Raw genomic sequence first — 20504 nt, 5'->3', positions numbered from 1 at the left:
CATATTTTTGGCCATAAAGAATACGTTTATAAAAAAACAAGTCAGAAGGCACTTTTTTGGGTGAAAAGAAAATCACAGTTGGAGCGACTGGTGTTTAAGACTGCCTGCATAGCATGAACCGAAGAGCTGAAGCGCTTCGTAGCTTGTTTTCTGAGTTTTGTCCCTTATTCTGGTAAATATAAAGAACTTCTGGATAATAAACTTCCTTAGAAAAATTTATTAGTGTTCATTCCTATGGTTCTTAAGTTTAGAAAATTGGAGTATGTACACAGTATCCTTGCCAGTGTCTCCGGTTGGTGAATGGTCCAATAAACTTGAAAGACAGCATGGCGAGCGTCCATCCATTTATGGAGTCCATCCAGTTAGCTGACGTCCGTTTTGTCCTTCACTGTGAGCCACTGGCGCCTTCTAAAGGCTACGGCGTGTCCTGATGACTGGTGCAGGTTCGAGTATGTCTAAGAAGACAGCAGTCTAGGCTCAGGGATGTCGTACCAGTGCTACCTGGCCCTCAGACTCTGTAACACACTGTAAATGTCCTCCTCTCGGCTCAAACCCTCGAACAGAGGCAGCAGATCCAGCAGCTCCGTATCCGTCATGTCGTCGAACCACGACTGCACCGGCACCTGCGAATAAAAGCACAAGGTACACCAGGATCAGAAACAAATCCAAACCCATGCCCATAATAGTTCAGTGGAGAAGAATCATCTCGACCCTTAGTTTGCACCCCGTGTCTTTTGGGTGGGCTGCGGACCCAGAATGGCCCTGATCATAATGTATTAGACAGATACTCAGGTAAAGACCTCAGTAACATTTGACTATGTTGACATTTGAGTGTTTTTCTGGCATCATGTTATTCTTTATGTAGGGACAGAAAACCATTTGTGAGTCAGCACAGTACTTGGTAAGAAATATTAATACTAATACTAAGAAATACTATGCTAAGAACTAATAGCCGTGTATCCATTCCAAACATAAACGAAGTCAGCGTGTATCTACGTTCTCATTAAAACCAATACAATCTGTTTGCAGGACACAGACCAAAGACAGTCAGGATATAAAAGGAAATGATGTGTCATAGACTCCATATATGGAAGACACAGCGACTCTAAGTGGGCGTGTCTTTACGTCTATAGACAGGAATATAGGCATATCTTTGAATCCATATATGGAAGTTTTAATGAAATTGTATTTATACACTTGCGTGACATTTGTTTCTATGTACACACACTAAATAATGTTATGTACACTGTCTAAATATTGTCTTGGTATCTACAGTGGATTCAGAAAATATTCACACCCTATGACATTTTGTACTTTTAATAGTGTCGGTCATTGATTTTGAATGGATATGAGTACCATTATTACCCATCAGTTTACACTTCAGTCAATCAGGCATAACGACAAAGGTAAACATGTTTTAAAGGGTTTTTGAAAATTTTAAACCTCTCATTTACAAAAGCATTCAAACCCTTTGCTGTGTTAGTCCATATTGTGGTCAGGTGCATCCAAACATCCGTCTTAAATGTAGGCACACTTAACTGTATAAAAACACTTTGTTTGTAAGTTTGAGTGTGTAGAACTGGATTTACCGCGTTCTCCGGGTGGAAGATATAGGAGGCAGGCGAGTTGTCCACAATAATGACTTTGCTGAGTTGTCGGCCCAGCTGGCTGAGGTCTTTGACGTAGTTTCCTCTGTGGAAAACACAGGATTCCCTGAAGAGACGGGAGCGGAACACACCCCACCGATCGAGCAGGTCCGCTACGGGGTCAGCATACTGAAAAAACACACACAGAGAATACACACTCACTGGTCGCTCATACGAAACAACACAACTATTCAATTACATGTGCATGGTGTGTAGTGAATACTGAAACTGCATTTAATAATCATATGAGTTAACGCTTTTTCAGTAATTACACCCAAAAACAAAGAAATGAAATTAAGCTTTCAGATTTGAGATGTGTTTGTGTGTGTGTGTGTGAATTTACCTTCGCTAGGCTGGCTGTGAAGAGCACACATTCGAACAGTTCACCCATCTTCTGCAGAAACTCATCCACATGAGGCCTCTTCAATACGTACACCTGCAAAACACGCTATACATTTTCTATACAGCATAATTAGGAGCACACTTTATAAACACTATATCACACATCATGGATACTGGATACACACACACATACACACACGTTTACTTTCTCCTCTATAGGACGTTCAGTCACTGCCACCCAGTACAAGTAATCAAGAACAGGCTGACCCTGAAGCACAGAGCCTATCCTGGATTACTTGAACCAGGTAACAGCCATCAATACTAGGACACAAAATTTATGGTGACATTCACTCTCTTTTACTCATGTACTATATTTATTACAGCATCATAAACAATGTCATTTCTATACATAATATAAAGTGGCAGTCGGTCACCCCTAAAAGAATTTACTTTAAGAGCATACTAATGTAACAGTGTCTGAACCTGCTAAGGTTATCTATCTATCTATCTATCCATCCATCCATCCATCCATCCATCCATAAAATCTGTGCATGTTCATGTGAATAGGAATCAATGTGAATGTGCTCTACATGGACAATTACAGGACACTTCTTGACATTCTGTGGTGTGTAATATCATTTGCATGTTACCTGGTGGATGGTTCCATCAATCTCCACTGGGACAATAAAATCTGCATTGCTGATGGGCTGCATGAGAAGAATAAAGAGGTACAGATGAGCGGCACTGGCCAAAAAAGCATCAACGAATATTACAGTAACAGTACAGTGAAATTTCGATGCTTTTAAGGGCATTTTTGCGCTGGAGGAGTTTGGGTTTCGGTCAGAGGGATCAGGATTGATTTTAACTGGGGTTAAAATGGTAAATATAAAATACACACAGTTCAATACAATCTTCTCAGAACGTGACTTACGTATGTCAGGCTGTACAAATAATACCAAATATCATATATTAGTAAAACCTAATTACATAAGAGACTGCATGTCTTGGAACCTGAGGGACAACACAGGGAGAACATGCAAACTTCACACTGAAAGGGGAATCAAACCCAAGCCCTTCTTGCTACGCCACCATTCCATCCAAGAGATAAAGTAATTAAATATAATTTGTGATGTTCTTGTTCTGGTTAAATGGTAACAGGTCCTGAAACTATCAGCTGTTTGATTTCAGGTGTACCAGATTGTTGGGCTGAGAGTAAACAAGCCTTAGTGAATTTGCAGTATTGAAAACTGTAAGTCAGTTGTGAAGTTCAAATTATAGTAATTAAAATTGTTAACTAGCTGTTCAAATCCAGAAGTACTTCATTAATGCAATGCTGAGCTGGATTATTAATAAAGCCAAAACTTTGAGGACATCCAGCAGAGGGAGTGTGAGGACTATCGGGTAAATGCATGAGGTGTCTCGACAATCAGAAAACTAGACACTGAAATAACTCATAAACTCAATAATAACTCAATAATTGCAGTTGTTTTAGCTAGTAAGGACACCAGGTTATAAACATGGACACATCTTTAACTTTAGCTTAGCATAACTCAAGCATTAATAACAATTAGCCTAACCAAGAATTAGCTCCAAACGGACCCAAATGTAAACGCTTTTAGGTGGACAAAAATGACTTTTTCCTCTAATTCATTGAATAATCCTGCATCATCATCATCATCACTTTTTATTCTAAAACTCATCCAGTTGTGCCTTGCTATGTATTGATTTTCAGTTTGACCTTCAACTAAATAGACCCAAAATGCAGCCTCAATCAATTAATAAAAGACAAGACATTACAAATATCAGACATTAAAAAGAAATTACACTTTTTATTTAAATACATTCGCCACAGAACATGGCAACCTTCTCTTTCTTTTAAGTATTTTGTTTTTCAAGGTGTGTTAAGGACAGACAGGAAGATGCTGCATCTTTAATCCCACATCACCCTGTTTAACTGTCAATTAGTGCGTTCTGTACACCATCACTGACCTTTTCTGCTTTAGCTTTGATTAACGTTGGTTTAGCTTCGCATTAGTTGGCATGTTTGATCACTAATATGAATTTTTAAAGCTTTATGAGCATTTTAAAGCAACAAAGAATTAAAAAACACCTTTGTGCTGTAGACGAAATAGATAAACTGATAAAAATAATATTGATGCATTTATTAGATATATAAAACACTACTGCTTTTCAATAATAACATGGGTGGCACAGTTGCACACCTAGTAAAGGTGCCGAACAGCACCAGGGTCCTGGGGACCGAGGTTAGAACCTTGTGTGTGTGTGTGTGTGTGTGTGTGTGGCACCCACAGTTTTTTTGCCAATATAACAGGTTTTAATGCTTTTTCATGATAGTTGATTCTAAAGTTATTTGACATTTCAGTGTTTATACTTTTAAAACTTCTGTCATTTTGAAACTTGTACTTGCGTCATGCGTCAGAAAGTTGTTGATTCTCGTGTTGACGTATCGAGTACTTTAGTGGAACATTACAAACAAACAAACAGCAGCTGTTTTCCGCAGACAAGGTGCAGAAGTTTGAAGTTTGCAGTATAGTGTGCTGACGGACACGCCCTAGTGTACAACCTTTTCATGTAGAGTGTGTGTGGGAGGCACAATGGGTGTATTTGTGCATGTGGTGTGTGTATGTGTGTGTGTAAGTGTGAGTGTGTGTACAAAGGCATGCAATCCTTGCTCCTACCCTTTCTCCAGGCCTCTCTTTTAGCCAGCGCCTCCCTTCTCCTTTCCAAGAAGAGCCGACGGACATTTTAAGGACACGCTGTTGTTAAAGAGTTCTTTAAAAACTAACATGTTGTCTTTTTACCTCTCAACTACAGTGCTGTGAAAAAATAACTCCCCTCATTTTGATTGTCTCGGCTATTTCATGTTTGTCACAACTTTTAGATCAATAAACAAAAGGAACATCATTAAAAACATCAAAGTCATTTTTGTTTACAACAAGTCAGATTTCTGTTTGCTAGATTAATCACAAATGCAGTTACTGTAACATCTCTAGAAGCAACAACAGCTCAGCCACAAAGCAGAACACCAATTGAAGAAGTGCATAAAATCATCTGACATGAGTTGCTGTACTCATATCTAAGTTTCAGCCCTTTGAAGCCTATGTGTCAATCAAAGGTGACCCCTATAGGGTCCCCACTGATCAGATAATGTTTGGGTGGTGGACCATTCTCAGCCCTGCAATGACGCTCATGTGGTAATGACACCCTATTCGACCTTTCCTCCATCAGACACGGCCAATCGTTTATGTGCACTCAACCAGGCTGGCAGCCCCAGTGAGCCTCAAACCCGAAAGCTTGAACTTACGGGTATGTGAATTCAACCTTTAAGTGGGTGTGTGTACCTTAAAGGAGCTGTGCACCAGGGTCTCATCCAGGTCGATCACCACACAGTTCTTGCCGTAGTCGGTGATGCTGACTTCAGGCAGGAGGTATTTGGCTGGAGACTGAAGGCAGGGGAGAAATTAAGCGCCCAAACGACAGCAGGAAAGAAAAGGACAAACACTGAATATAGATGAAGGATAAAGCAAACTTAACATTATTACTGTGTGAAGTGTGCCGTCCAAACCCTGACAGCTTGATTTCACACTTATTTTTCACACTTGACATTGACCTGCTTTTCTCCTTCCAGTTTTTATCTCCTGGTGTTATGAAAGAGCAGTTCTGATTGTTTCAGGCAGGGCTGAATGAATCGGATTATAGTAATGGTCTTTTCCGGAGCCAAATTCTGCCGATTAAGAGCAATTGGACTGTATTAATTAGACTGCACTGGGTAAAATGTGAGAATGTCCTCTAGCCTGGGTAGCAGACAGATGGCAGCAGTCAGGGGGTGAACACACACACACACACACACACACACACACAGTTTGTATACAATCCTGCACTATCTTCATTATTCCAGTACTCATACAGTATACATATCCAACAGTAAGCACATATTACCTCTTTGCGTATCTGTCTATATATACAAGGGATTCTGAAAAAGTTTCCGCATTGTTATATTTTGGTTGGAAACAGTGAGGGTGGGAGGAGTAGTAATCGGTCGTGTCTAAGAGACTGAGAGACGCTTATGGTCCAGATTTAGCTCCATCTCATTTCCACATTTTTCGCTTTAAGGGGAGGAAGATTTTCATGTGATGACGATGTGAAAGCAGCAGTGCATCAGTGGCTATGCTCTCAACCATGCTGATGGCATTAAAGGTTGGTACCACGCTGGGAAAAACTGAAAGGTGACTATGTACATAGAAAAGTGATGTTATATATATATATATATATATATATATATATATATAGAGAGAGAGAGAGAGAGAGAGAGAGAGAGTGAGAGAGAGAGTCATGATTGTGTTAAGTAGCAAAGCTGATGACGTGCCAATAGCTTGCTGCTTGTTTTATCTGTGCCAGCAGCTCTAACAATGGGAGTCCTATCACATCGTCTATTCTGTAATTAGTAAGAAATGTGCAGGTTCAGCAAAGCTCTATTTTTAACATGAACAGCTTACATGACACATATTTTATAGGCCGATTAGTAAGGATGCGCCAATCCTATTTTATCTGTTAACATCCTCTTAGTAAATAAATCATGTGATGCTAACATACTTTGCTTTGCCTGGATCATGTCAGTCAATCAATATCACATGCATTCATGCGTCACTGAGAAGAATAAGTGATTTGACAGATTATGCATAAAACTCGATCTAATACCAGTTTAAACCTGTATTAAGTGCAAAGGTAAAAAAGAAAGCATCAAATATGCCTTAGGAAAGTTCAGACTTTGATTCTTTGGTAAACTAGTCCATACTTTTCACCAAGAGTTTCTGATTTTAATAAATTAGGTAATAATACAATTAGAATAACTAAAGTCATACTGATTTTGTCATTTATTACTCCATAGATGGAGACGGGCATTTTCGGTGGCATTTTCTAATCGAGGCTTTAAAAACAAGCCACTCATTGGTCTAATAGCCGTGCCGAGTGGTAATGCTGTTTGCTTAATAAGGTTGTGGGAAGTTTAATTTCATCAGACAGGAGCTAAACGGGGTAAAAGCAAATTCAATTTCATGTCCCAGTAGATTCCGGAGACTGTGGAACAGAATGGGACGAATCCCAAAACCTACTCACAAGATGAAGGAAAGTGCATGAGTGAGTTTTCAAAATTTCATCATGTGGAACGTGTGGTGCATCCCAGTTTATCCCAGTTCCGTTAGTGTCTCTTTGAAATGGTCACAGCTGAGCAAGTCTATTTAATGAGAGGGACGATTTGTGTAGATTTGATTTTGCATTACATCGTTCCAACCGTGAAATGGACGGCATGTTGAATCTGTAACGTGTTCCATCACAGATTACTGACTACTAGGGGTATTTTGGAGAAGCCAGTCTGCTGTCTGCATTTTTTGGGACATGAAAGAAATCCAGAGTACCTGGAGGACACCCGCACAGACGTACGAGAAATGTGACCAGACACGAGGATTATTTATTATTTTAAATCAGACGTGCCTTATTTCAACCAGAGTTTGTAAGCGAGATAACTAAATAGATAAAAGAACCACGGGCGTACCTACACAGAACCGGTTCATTATGAGCTTAGACAGGCTTGTTTACCGAAAGAAAGGGGGTGAGGAGCAAAAACACAAAGAGTCAAGCTTATTTTCAGACGCAGGCACAAGCAGGCGGGTAAAGTGAATAAGACATACATACACTGGGGACGGGGAGGCTCTGGACCTGATCACACTGAGAGACAATCACAGAGAGAACACAGGGAAGGAGAAAAAGAAAAACAAAACAACACTATAGCTTACACAGAAAATCAAGACACATGAACTGAAAGATTAAAAATCAAATTGCTTACATTAATATTCGAAGCTTGGGCTTATGTTCAGAATGTACTTAAAGTGGTGGTCAGTGAAATATAAATATAAAAAAACAAATCTTGTTATTAGCAGCACTGTGTGCTTAGTTTTACGCTGCACTGATTATTTTCTGACTTAAAAACAAGTCATTTTTAATAGATTGCTTTGAAATGATAAAGAAAGCTCTACTCGGGAAAAACCTGGCAACCTTAGGGGTGCAGGTAATTTATTAGGACACCCCTTTTAATTACAGAATTCATGTGTTTCAGTTACACTCCACACTGTTGCTAACAGATGTAATAAATCAATAATAAACACTCAGTGATATGCTTCCAAATGTGCAACAACAGTTTAGGGAAGGCCCTTTTTTGTTCCAGTATGACTGTACCCTTGTACACAAAGCAAGCTCTATAAGGACATGAAGAAAAGCTTGGTTTAAAGAGTCCTGACAGTTCTGGAATGAACCGGAACATCAATTAAGGCTTTCATGACCAGCCATACAAATGCTCTTTTGACTGAATGGGCACAAATTCCCACAGACATACTTAAACATTTTTCAAAAAGCCGTCTCAGAAGAGTTGCTGCTGTTTGGGCTAAAAATCACATAGAGGTCACTTTTTGAAATAAACATTGTCAGGTGTCCAAATACTTTTGGTCATACGGTGATTTCATACGTTTTAGGGTTCAGCAGGTTTGTATAAATGCAGTAGGTGGTCTAAACACGGTTCACTCTGGACATGTGCACTTGTAAAACAGTGGGACATTCCTCTGCAGACCATGAGGCCTTCGCAAACAAACAGCGGTCAGTAACGCGATCCGACTCCGGACCATTTATAGCAGCGCGTACCTGCCTTGGCACACACATGCATGTTTGTGAAGAAGTGCGAATGGGAGAACTGGGCACGGGCTCGCCGAACTCCACAAAAACTTCATTTATGTGTGTGAGGGGGACAGAGAGGGAAGGAGAAACCAAAAGATAGGCGAGGAGGGGGTAACAGAGGTGGCACTCAGCAATACATCACTCACAGGGACTCACACAAAGCACAGACTGACCAAACTGAAGTGGTAAAATGTAGAGAGTTTAAAATTGAAGCTATAATTTCATTTGTTTTTGCTATTTTCTCCACAATTTGGACATATTTAATTCCCCTTTGTACTTGCAACTTCTCTTTTTGTTTGCAATGTTTATATTGTATTGTTTGCGCTTGTGTTCTGAGTTGCACCACATTTACATTTACATTTTCGGCATTTAGCAGACACCTTTATCCAAAGCGACTTACAGTAGTGATAGTATACAGTGCAACCTGGCAGTGGTGGGGCTTGAACCAGTGACTTTATAATTACTAGCCCAGTACCTTAACCGCTAGGCTACAACTGTCCACCACGGTTCTGGAGGAACGTTGTTTCGTTTCAATATGTACTTGTATACAGCTGAAATGACAATACAGGGTCTGTGTGAAAACCTAGTGAGCTGCCTTGCTGCCTACCTGATCAGCTGCCTCAGTAGAGAGGATTCTAATGCGACATTGAACTCATAAGGCAGATTATTTAGACGCACTACTTAGACAGAGATTACGATGATTACGTCACCACAGTTTTAGCTTACTGTCCCTGATGAGCCCGAACTTTTGTGCACCTTTATACAAATTAAAAATCAATAAGAATTTATTTACATAACTCTGTTAGTTGCTCTGCAGCCGTCTGGCATACTTGTCATTTTTTGTGAGAAAAGTTGAGGTCGGACACTCCCTCGTTATTCAGTCAGATTATCTTTATTATTTTTTAGATCCCATGCATTTTAATTTAACTGAGAGATGTTACTACTAACTAATATTTACACCTGCTACATTCACACCTATTGTTCTTACCTTAGGAGAGCCTTCGTTCTCCTCGGCAGGTGGAGGCAGCGTGCACAGCTTGGCGTTTTGAACCGGTGCCTCCACATTGTAGTTGCGGAAGCAGCAGAAGAAGGGGCTGAAGATGCTCCTGCTCCGGTGTTTCTTTAGGCTGCTGTTGGTCTGGGCGACTGCACAGAGCAAAACACACCACAGCACAGAACAGAACCGTCAGTGCGCGCCTCAAAACATCTGCACAATCACTGCACACTTTCCTGCCCTGTAACCTAAACCTCTGCTGTCTCACATCTGGTTCACTCACTCCAACCAAGTTGCGACCGCCAGTAAAAAAAAACCTTAAGAAAACTTTAACAGTTGTTTATCGGTGGGAACGCCACGCTCGAGGGTAAACCTTCTGACCCTCTGTATTAACCCGTACACATGGTGTTTCCATGGTGTCCTGTTACCTTTACACTAATCCTTCATGTGTGATCTGTGCGAAGCTGTATGCATGTCATTAGTCACAGTAATGGGTTCGAAGAAAAGAAGTTACGCAACTTGCAGTAAAGACTACTCCCCAAACCCTCCTCTAAAACAGATACTGTGCAGACGCGGCACTGCGGTACTACCAGAGCCGTGTGCCAATGTGCCGATTTTATATTTTATTTTAGTTCTGTGTTACCCTTGAGCATGGCTAACAATCAGTGCAGGTTCGTACACACAGACTGAATTATTAAAGACCCCATGTAAACAGCAACTCTAAAATCTTAATAAAAAAACATTATTATTATTATTTTTTTTTTTTATTGCTCAATTGCGTCATGCTTCCTCTCCACTAATGCCGGCTCTGATTTGAGAAAAACAAAGCTAACCCACGCCCCCTCCGACACGTGGGCAGTAGCCGTATGCATCTTTTCACCTACACTAGACGAGATCAGCTGCTGATCAGCTCTGTGTACGGAGAGACACACCCCGATCTGCACTCTTTTCCCCGCCTCTGTGCAGGCGCTATCAACCAGCCAGCAGAGGTCGTAGTTGCATCAGTTATGAGAGAGTCCCTATCCGGCTTAATGACCCGCCCCTATATGAACAACAGGCCAATCGACGTTCATGTGGCTGCTCAGCCCAGCTGGCAGGCAGAGCTGAGACTCAATACGATGTACTCGAGATCCCAGCTCTGGTGTTCCAGCGTGTGTTTTTACCGCTGCGCCACCTGAGCGCAGGCATAAACGCTTTTCCATTGAATTTATTTCTGCAGCCGTGGTCTTAATTGTATGAACTGAAATCACATACTTGAGGTGTCAAAATATCAAAATAAGTAAAGGGTCGTTACTCTAAATACTCTTTTTAAAACTACATTCAGTAATTCTAATCCAAAACATCTTTCTTTGGAATTATTTTAAAATTGTGCTGCTACTGCTAAACTACTAATACGCCCTGCCTGCTTTGTAGTCTGAACACTGAACCACAATAAAACTAATTAAGCTGATCGAGCCTCTTAACAAAAAGATGCTTTTTAGCAGCTAATGTGCCGTAATCTACACCTAATATTCTCAGAGGAAGCGCCACACAAAGGCTTTGTTATGTTGAACACGTTCGTATGAGAGACAAGACGAGCTTTACAGGCCATGCAAATAAAATATTATGCAAACTGTTGTGTTCTTAGTGGATTCAGTGGGAGATTGTGGCACTGCTAAATGCACAGCAACATGGATCCTGGGGAATAAGGAGAATGAGAGGGAACGAGGTAGGTGCTGAGGAATAACGTCGAGTGAGGAAGAATGATGTAAGGAGGAACAAAGTGAGAGAAAGAATAAGGAGAATGAGAGGGAATGAGGTAAGTGATGAGGAATGAGTGGAATGTAGTGGAATGTGGAGAAGCAATAAGGAGAGTGAGGAGGAACAACGCAAGTGAGGAAGAATGATGTGAGTGTGGAGGAATAAGGAGAGTAAGGAGGAATGACACAAGTGATGAGGAACAACGTCAATGAGGAGGAATGATGAGAGTGAAAAGGAATGATGTGAATGAGGAGGAATGATGTGAGAGAGGAGGAACAATGAGGAAAGTCAAGAGGAATGAGGAGAACGAGAGGGAACGAAGTGAGTGATGAGGAATGAGGAAAGTGAGGAAGAATGAGGTGGAATGATGTGAATGAGGAGGAATTATGTGAGCGAGGAGGAAAGTGAAGAGGAATGAGGAGAATGAGGTGGAATGATGTGAATGAGGAGAGTGAGGAAGAATGAGGAGGAATGAGGAGAGTTAGGAGGAGTTATGTGAATGAGGAGGAATTATGTGAGTGAGGAGGAAAGTGAAGAGGAATGAGGAGAAGGAGAGGGAACGAGGTAAGTGATAAGGAATGAGGAGAATGAGGTGGAATGATGTGAATGAGGAGGAATGAGGAGAGTGAGAATGAACGAGGAGAAATAAGAAGAGTGAGGATGAATGAGGAGGAATGACGAGAATGAGGAGGAATGAGGAGACTGAGGAGGAATGATGTGAGTGAGGAGGAACAATGAGGAAAGCTAAGAGGAATGAGGAGAATGATGAGAGGATGAGAAGTAACGAGATAAATAAAGAGAACAGGGCAACTGAGGAGAAAGTGGGCGTGGAGGACAACAGCCAGTGTGGAAACGCTTCTGCTCAGTCCGGCCTCCTACCTGCTCCAGCGCCAATACAAAGTGTGCTTTCTAAAATCACAAACAACACGGGACTAGAAAACACACACACACACACACACACACACACACACACAAACTTAAAAACATATTCTTTGGCTGGCCGCAGGAATGTGTTTGGAATCAGCGTGCATGCTAATGCTATTCTCTCCGCTTCTGTCTCGCCCAAAACACAAACAACAGAGAAAAATATGCAATAATATGTTTACTGTAAAGAATGTGGGGCGGCACGGTGGCGCAGTGGGTGGCACTGTCGTCTAACGGCAAGAAGGGCCTGGGTTCGATTCCTGTAGCTTGTCTGCGTGTTGTCTGTTTGTTGTCTGTAGCTGCGTTGGTTTTCCAAAGACGTGCAGTCAGTGTGGACTCTGGACTCCCAGTCTAGCACCCGCAATCTCTGATTACGCAATCATGCAGACTGAAGCACAGACCTGCAGCTAGTGTTGCGCCAATATTGGTTGGCATTACAGGAATACCAACAAATGTTCAGAAAGCTCGATTTTAAATGATCTTGAGTCCTCAGAAGCTCATATCTCCAAGCTCAGGTGTAATTTCCTTCATAGAAAGCATGCCAGAGATTTAAAAAAAATTTTGGTGCCTTTTACACATAGAGATTTCTCCATATTTTCCAAATATTTTGTTGATATTATGCACTGTAGAGGGTACAATACGTTAAATTCTTGAAATTGCTCATTTTACAAATTTCCTGATGCATTTTTGCTAAACATCAACCCACCTTGTATATAAAGGACTAAACCATTTTTTGCATTCAAGCATGATGTGCAGAATGTTGCAAAATTATTACATTATTAATAATTACATTATGATTTTACATTGTTAAGAAGTAAATAAAATGTGGTTGTACAAATCGCTGCCCTCTATTATTAGTAGCATTGCACATACTGTAATTACATATACGCCTGCAGCACACCGGTAGAAAAACAACATTTGATGTTTGGGACGGAAGCATTTCCCACACTGTAGAAGAGGTAACGTGATGCTGGGCCGTCACACACATGGGCTGGGCCTCTTTCAGGGGCAGAAGGAGTGGAAACACAGGAAATTCCTCACATTCCTGACAGGAAACGATAATAAGCTCCCTACCAACAGCGGGGAAAAATACCAAGTGGAAAATAACCAGGGTCTCGGTTCTGCTGTGGGACGTACAGCGAGGGTTACTAAAGCAGAGGGCACACGAGGAGCTGTGTGAGCGCTTACAACAGAAATGATGAAAGAGAGACAGGTGAGGGGCTGGAGGTCTCTTGGAGAGAGAGTGGGGCATCAGGGGTCAGGGTGGGGTCATGTGTGTGTGTGGCGGAGTGGAATATTAATGGTGCGAAGAAATATAAAGGTGTTTAAATAATGTAAAAAGCCTCCAAGCTTTATTCTGAAAAGGTCAAACAGTGAAAGGCTTTTCTCAATATTTCACAATTTAAGGTACCCAAATACATGCTTGCACACACACAATCACCTATCTGAGCAAAAGTATTCACACTCTCCACCATTAAATACATACTTGAATGCACACAATCACCTATCTGAACAAAAGTATTCACACCCCTATCACCAAAAACATGCTTGCACACACACAATCACCTATCTGAGCAAAGGTATTCACACTGCAACCAAATACATACTTGAATGCAGACAATCACCTATCTGAGCAAAAGTATTCACACTCCTTACCACTAAATACATGTGAGCAACATACAGCATACATACATTCACACACTCACATCTCTCACCAAAAATGATCTCAGTGGTTCTAAACGACTGCTCATTTCTACTCCACATTTTATTGTGCATTCGAGACACAGCGAGCAGTTGACCTGTTAGTGGATGATGTAAGAGGGAGGAAACAACTGAGTTCAGTCTAGCATACATAAACTCGGCTAACTGAGGTCTGCAAGCATGTTGTTCTTCTCCCTGTTTCACGAGACAGAAAACAGAACAGACTACAGACGGGTGATTTCCTCAGCCACTCAAAGGCCACAGTGGATTTTCACACTATGCTCTGTGTATTCCTTCACTACTTACACAACATTGCAGCTGTCTTGTGCGCTGGAGTGACATAAAATAAACATTAGTTTTGCCTTTAAATGCTTTTGTTATTTAAGATAATGCTCAGGTAGGTCATCACCATTTCTCCTTTCCAAAATTTGCTATATCATTTTGCACTATTTAGAGAATCCTGACAGCCAACTATATATTCTGCTCTGGCGCCAGGCCCGGCAGCGAAGCTAATTCACAGTGACACGGAGTGGATGTGAACCTTCCATGCGTGCACATCTCAACATCAGTCGCGTTAAAAAATATGACTGCTAACACACAGTGTCCTTCACGGTTAGACGGAGTCTCTGTCACGCCGCGCAGATCTCGGTTCCCGAGGCCACGTGAGCGCCATTCCAGAGCGCGGGATGAAAAAAGGGGCAGGGCGGGATTACAGGCAGCGTGCCTGATGAGCGGTTATATGGGAGATGTGACTATCCGGGCTTGTTATGCAACACAGCAGTGAGATCAGCCCACAGTGTTTAGAGGGAGAACGAAGGAGGAGGAGGAGGAAGACATGGAGAGAGGTTATTCAGGAATAAAAAATTGCTACCAATGTTGTTATTATTCTGAACATTGTATTATTTATTTTGATTAGTTATTGCAATCGATAGTCTTAATTTGAAGCAGGTGAGGTGGAAACATTTCTAAATTATTACAAGAAAGTAATCACTCTTTATACATAGACACACACACACACACACACACTTATATCCCAGAAAACTTCCCTAGAGACACACTCACCATTAAATAGATCTCCCTGATCTCTAAATACTGTAAGCCCCTGCACTGGCGATTTAAAAATACACCATAGTGACTCTCGCTTACACACACACACACCCTAACAGGATAAAAACAACATAATATTCAGCCGGGCATCTGGCCATCATTTTACCTGACCAAAGTGTGAATTTCCAGTGTATCTTGGTTGGCATGGAATAAAACAAATCAAATACTTCAGTTTGTAAGTGGTGCAATATAAAAAGCATTTGCTCTGGTCAGCTGTGGTCAGGAGCTGGTGGCTAATTCCTGTCTACTGGTTGTAAATGCATTGGCCTGGCAAATAATACTGCATGGGATGCATAACAACTGTGGGCTGCAGACTTTCCCAGATTGGTTGTTATAATGTGACAGAGAAACCACTTTTTTTCCTAGTGTAGGTCGCAGTGAGTCTACGGAACACCAAGGAACACTGGACACCAATGAAGGCTACATCATGGTGTAGGTTGAATGTCCATCACAGTGCATTCACCTACTTACTGTATTTATAAGCAGTTTAGAGAAGCCAGTCCACCATAGTGGATATTTATAAAAGGATTCACATCTGAACCATGTGAATCTAATGTGAAACACAAGTAAAAAATGCAATGCTGGGGAGAAAAATATTTGCACCCTTTAGATTTCTTAAATTTCCCCTCCTATTTGTCACGCTAAATTGTTTAATCACAAAAAAGGTAATATAAGATGGGATTGCATGAGCTGCGCAGCCCTATTTATTTAATAACATGTTAATGTAGAAACATATGAAAGTAGGAAGCTATGAATCTCAGTTCTCTGCAGAGCGTCCTTTATTACAGCACATCCCAGTCGGCCTCCAGCAGGGCTATTGATCTGTTTTGACAGTCTCCCGTTCACCAGGCGCTCAATTAATCCTCCGCTGGTAGAGACTGCACTCGTTCGTGCTGTGTGCTATCATTAAATACAGGTTAAAAACCACGAGGTGGGGAACATGGCAAGCAGAGGATTGCTGCTGGATTCCCAGAGGTGCATTCCTAATCATGTTCATCCTCGGGCCTGAATTCAACTCCAGATCAACTCGACGCGGCGCTGGAGATAGAATCGACTGCTCCTCCAGCTAAAAGTCGGATGATTACGCAAACATGGCACAATCATCAGAAACGCTCAGTATAAGAAACCAATCATTAGTGGTAAAGCACTAGCAAACAGGATCTGATTGCATGGCACGAGTGAATGTGAAGTTATTCAGGCTTTCACCCACACTTGCACCTCTGTGTATAGAACCGCTCTATTCCCAATGTATTTCTGCAATAAAGAGAAATGATTCAGCAGCGGTGCTGCGAGACTCAGAAATGAATCAGTCGCCGCTTTAATTTGGTCAAGGTTAAGGGTCAAGAACTGGTGAAAGCAGAGGAGAGTGAAATAAGATGTTTCATGGTAATAATGAATTAAAAATGCTCAATTAAAACATGGTAAAAACTAGTCAATCAAACCGTTGCATATTCAAACAGATCTTAGTATTCATTTAATAACTGTGGGCTTTCAACTGGAAGGGTATGGGATCAAATCCTGGCTCTGCCATGCAAGACCCTTAACCCTCTTGGCTGCCGGGCCACTGTACTATGGCTGACAATAATAATCATAATAATGATGATAATAATGACAAACGTCATCGAACAGTAGTAGCTTAGAGCTTAAGGTACTGAACTATCGATCAGAAGGTTCCTGGATCAAGCCCCAACACAGCTAATAATAAAAATATGCTGCCACCGCTTGGGATGCTTAAATATTTACCTTTTAATAATACCCACATTCCTAATATTATTTATATAACCAACTAATTAAAGCAGAACAGCAGGAAAGAGACATATTTACTCAGTTCGCAAAGACTTACAGAGTTAAATGAAGCACCACCATATGCTTCGGCCTGTGATTATCACGGGAAACACAAGTGGAGGGATTTCCTCTGTGAAATCTGATTCAGCATGATGTAGATACCACGCTGGCTTTTACAAGGGGGCAGAGTGCACCGCACTGGGACAACAAAAACCAAGCTCAGCTGCTTAGTAATCTTATTACATTACATTAAACAGCTCACCCGGAGATACCTGATTAAATGGTATCTGAGCAAAGCTGCTTGTAATGCTATACGATGCGAGGCACACTGCACTGCATTATATTTCACCCTTAAACTCAATCAGAGAAGTCTTTTTCCTCTACAGATAATTAGTTACAGGTAGAAAAACAAGCAGCATTTAAAAAACAACCTGACAACTTGGTAAACAAATGGGAATGTGTGGCAGCCAGTGGCACTGGAAACATTGCACACTAGGGTAATAGAAAAACTGTTTGGTTGATCCAAGAAATCAATACAAAAAATCCCAAAACAACAATAGTCAGACTCCTAGCTGGCTGGTTGCTGGTTATATCTTTTGCACATGCCACAAATATTATTTGTTTTTACTTCCTTTAATTCACAAAATCAACAAAATATATAAATTTGTGTCTATACTTTTACAATCACACAGTATACATACATGACCAAAAGTATACAGACACCCAGATCACATTCATATGTGACAAAATCATGAGCACTACTACTCTTTACTCTTTCAGGTAGAATATTTATTAGATTTTGGACAATGACAGCAAGGATTTACTCCTATTCAGCCAAAAAAACAGTCAGGCACTGATGTTGGGCAGTATATTTTTTAAGGTCCATTTCAATTCATCCTAAAAGTGATGGATGGTGTTGAGGTCAAAGCTTTGTGCAGGGTAGTCGTGTTTTTTCACACCAAATGTCTACAGAATCTTGTTGTAGGTTATGCATCAAAGTTTACTTTTCCTGGGGCTGAGATACCCAACCCAACCCATCAAAAAATGAATGGTCCATGCCTCATTCACCCAGGTTATCAGGAGGTACTATGGTAGACAGTGTTAGCGTTCTCCGGGTATCCATAAAGCAGTTGGTCAAATTAAATAAATAGACAGCAAATACAAAAGAATGAAATAACGTATGTGTATCTAACCCTAAATTATTTCCAATAATCAGGAAAATACCAGTGTGCATCTCTGATCTCTGACATTATGTAGCCCAACATGCCTCGGCTACCACAATGCTGCAACTCTACACACCGATCCATATTTATCACTCCCTCATTCCAAAACCCTGAGCAATGAGTTCCTGATGTTAACCTCATCAAATCCCATCCATAATGTATGCCAAGAAAATCTATAAACACGCACACACACACACACACCAGGGACGTGTTTGGAAACATGATGTAGATCTGTTACACACACTTCCTTGCTTACAAGTGATGGGTCACTAATAATACAACCACACTCACCTCCGAACCCGAGCTTAAAAATGATTTTTATTACACGAGGGGCTCGTCTTTAAGACTGATGTCCATTAACACTCACACTTCTTAGCCTAATTAAATAAGAAAGACTAAAGTGGTACCAGAACAGCACTGATAGACGTGCTCTGGCTTATGATAGTTTATTCAGAATTCAAGCACTTGAAAAGGAAAAATCCTGTTTTGAAGCAGAAAATGTGTTAGGAGGTAAATTTTCTGTATTGAGCCAGGACAGAACTCAGCTTTATGACCCAAACTGCCTCTCATTTAAGAAGTCATGCATCTCTTGGATTCTTGGATGTTCTTAAAGTTCTACCTCTGCACAATACACAAACAATTATGCCACTGATCCAGTTTCATTAGAACTGTACTTTCTTAATTGCACATTGTAAATCACTGCAATAGCACCAGTATTAGATGATAGAAGCAGTTTTTTTATTCTGTACTTGAAATACCACCTAGATCTTTACAAGCTTGTAGCATCAATCTCATTAAAATCTGTGCATGCAATTACTGCAACTGATACTATTTAAAACCCTAGAGGCTCTTTCCCTCCCATTAATGAGGACATCCGTATTCGTCTCAGGCATGTTTGTGTATGTGTGTGTGTGTGTGTGTACAGTATAAAGCAACCTAAACATGAGTCTAGGACTAGTTTATGAGACACTGTGTGGAAAATGTGAGTGCTGCACATAATGCATCTCTTATACACCTAATCCAGTTTAAATAAACATGAGCCTGACTGCATGTACGTGGTAACATTTAAAGAAACTGTGTGTGTGTGTGTGTGTGTGTGTGTGTGTGTGTGTGTGTGCCTGAGCCTGTTTACTATTGTGATACTATTTGTTGTCACTGTCAAAAACATGGAGAAGGTGGATTGGCTGTTGTAAAATTCTGTTCTCTAAACTCAGAATAATCACATTTCAATAGTATTATTATTAAAAAGGTTGAATATATTAGTAAAAATATTGAAATGGTGATTTTAATATATTTGTTATAGTTTTTGATGTTGTTATATAAGTGAATTATATAAATGTATATATGTATATATATATATATATATATATATTTTTTTTTATATATATATATATATATATATATATATATATATATATATATATATATATATATATTTATATAGATATAGGAATACAAGAACACTAGTTTAAATAATGCTAAAAATAATGATAATAATAATAATAATGATAATAATGGATAAGCAAGTGTGTATACATTGTATGTTATCATTGTTATTACTATTATTATTATTATGTTTTGTTTTTGTTGTTGTAATCATGCAGTTACTGAGTAAATGTGTTTATTTAACCAAAATAAAACACACTGTACATGTACAGTGAAATACCGTTACTGTCCCTAATTTATCTTATACTATTTTTATGAATATTTAGTTTATTTAGATGTCATAAATAAACACCAGATTAAATTAAACTAAATCCTGATCCTCACCACTGTGTATAAAATCATCTCTTACCTTTTTCTAGACTAGATGAATTGATTTCCTCCTCCTTTGGATTTGCAACCTGTGTAATGATGGACGTGTTGTCCATGGAAACAGGATTTCTTATTTAATATTTTATCTTTAAAGTCCTTCGTTCGCTCGCAGGTTTATTTTGATGTTAATAATAATAATAATGATGATGATGATGAAGTTGATGTTGAAGAAGAAGCGCTGCTGCTAGTCGAGGCTGTCCCAATATACACACACCATCCACACACCATCCACACCTCCGTGTACCGTTCTGTCCCCGATCAAATCTAAACCGACCCTGTTTTCCTGTGTTCCAGTGAACAAAATCACCTTCCTTATTTCAATCTCGATTTTATTATCATTTCAGCTTCGTAACAACGTGATTAAAGAGGAAATAAACAAAGAATCGCTTAGTCCGCCTGCATTACAGATCTGTCAGTTCCAGTGGAGTACCAGAAGCTTCCTATAGAGGGCGCTACTTGTTTATTAAAGATATGTGAATAATT

General features: G+C 40.2%; 1 protein-coding gene across 2 annotated transcripts; it reads right to left on the bottom strand.

Moving 5' to 3' along the window:
- Nucleotides 1-202: 202 nt before the first annotated feature.
- On the bottom strand, nucleotides 203-20089 carry ctdspla (CTD (carboxy-terminal domain, RNA polymerase II, polypeptide A) small phosphatase-like a). Of its 2 annotated transcripts, XM_062985386.1 has the most exons (8): nucleotides 20002-20089; nucleotides 9721-9878; nucleotides 7701-7733; nucleotides 5351-5452; nucleotides 2639-2695; nucleotides 1990-2082; nucleotides 1590-1775; nucleotides 203-623 (listed from the first exon to the last, which is right to left on the bottom strand). In XM_062985386.1, the coding sequence occupies exons 1-8, from the start codon at nucleotides 20075-20077 to the stop codon at nucleotides 498-500; spliced, it is 831 nt and encodes a 276-aa protein (XP_062841456.1). In that variant the 5' UTR covers nucleotides 20078-20089; the 3' UTR covers nucleotides 203-497. The 2 variants fall into 2 exon arrangements, with proteins under 2 accessions (XP_062841456.1, XP_062841457.1); XM_062985387.1 differs by lacking the exon at nucleotides 7701-7733.
- Nucleotides 20090-20504: the final 415 nt, after the last annotated feature.

The sequence above is a fragment of the Trichomycterus rosablanca genome, chromosome 23 (assembly GCF_030014385.1).
Source record: "Trichomycterus rosablanca isolate fTriRos1 chromosome 23, fTriRos1.hap1, whole genome shotgun sequence".
NCBI classification, from domain to species: Eukaryota; Metazoa; Chordata; class Actinopteri; order Siluriformes; family Trichomycteridae; genus Trichomycterus; species Trichomycterus rosablanca.
This window is presented reverse-complemented; position numbering and strand designations above follow the sequence as displayed.

Excerpts from the sequence above, each read along its gene's own strand:
- ctdspla (XM_062985386.1), bottom strand. The coding sequence starts at position 20,077 with ATGGACAACACGTCCATCATTACACAGGTTGCAAATCCAAAGGAGGAG. Across the intron at positions 9,879-20,001 it reads TTCATCTAGTCTAGAAAAAG|TCGCCCAGACCAACAGCAGC; the intron begins GTAAGAGATGAT and ends TGCTCTGTGCAG. Across the intron at positions 5,453-7,700 it reads AGAGCCTCCCCGTCCCCAGT|TCTCCAGCCAAATACCTCCT; the intron begins GTATGTATGTCT and ends CCCTGCCTTCAG.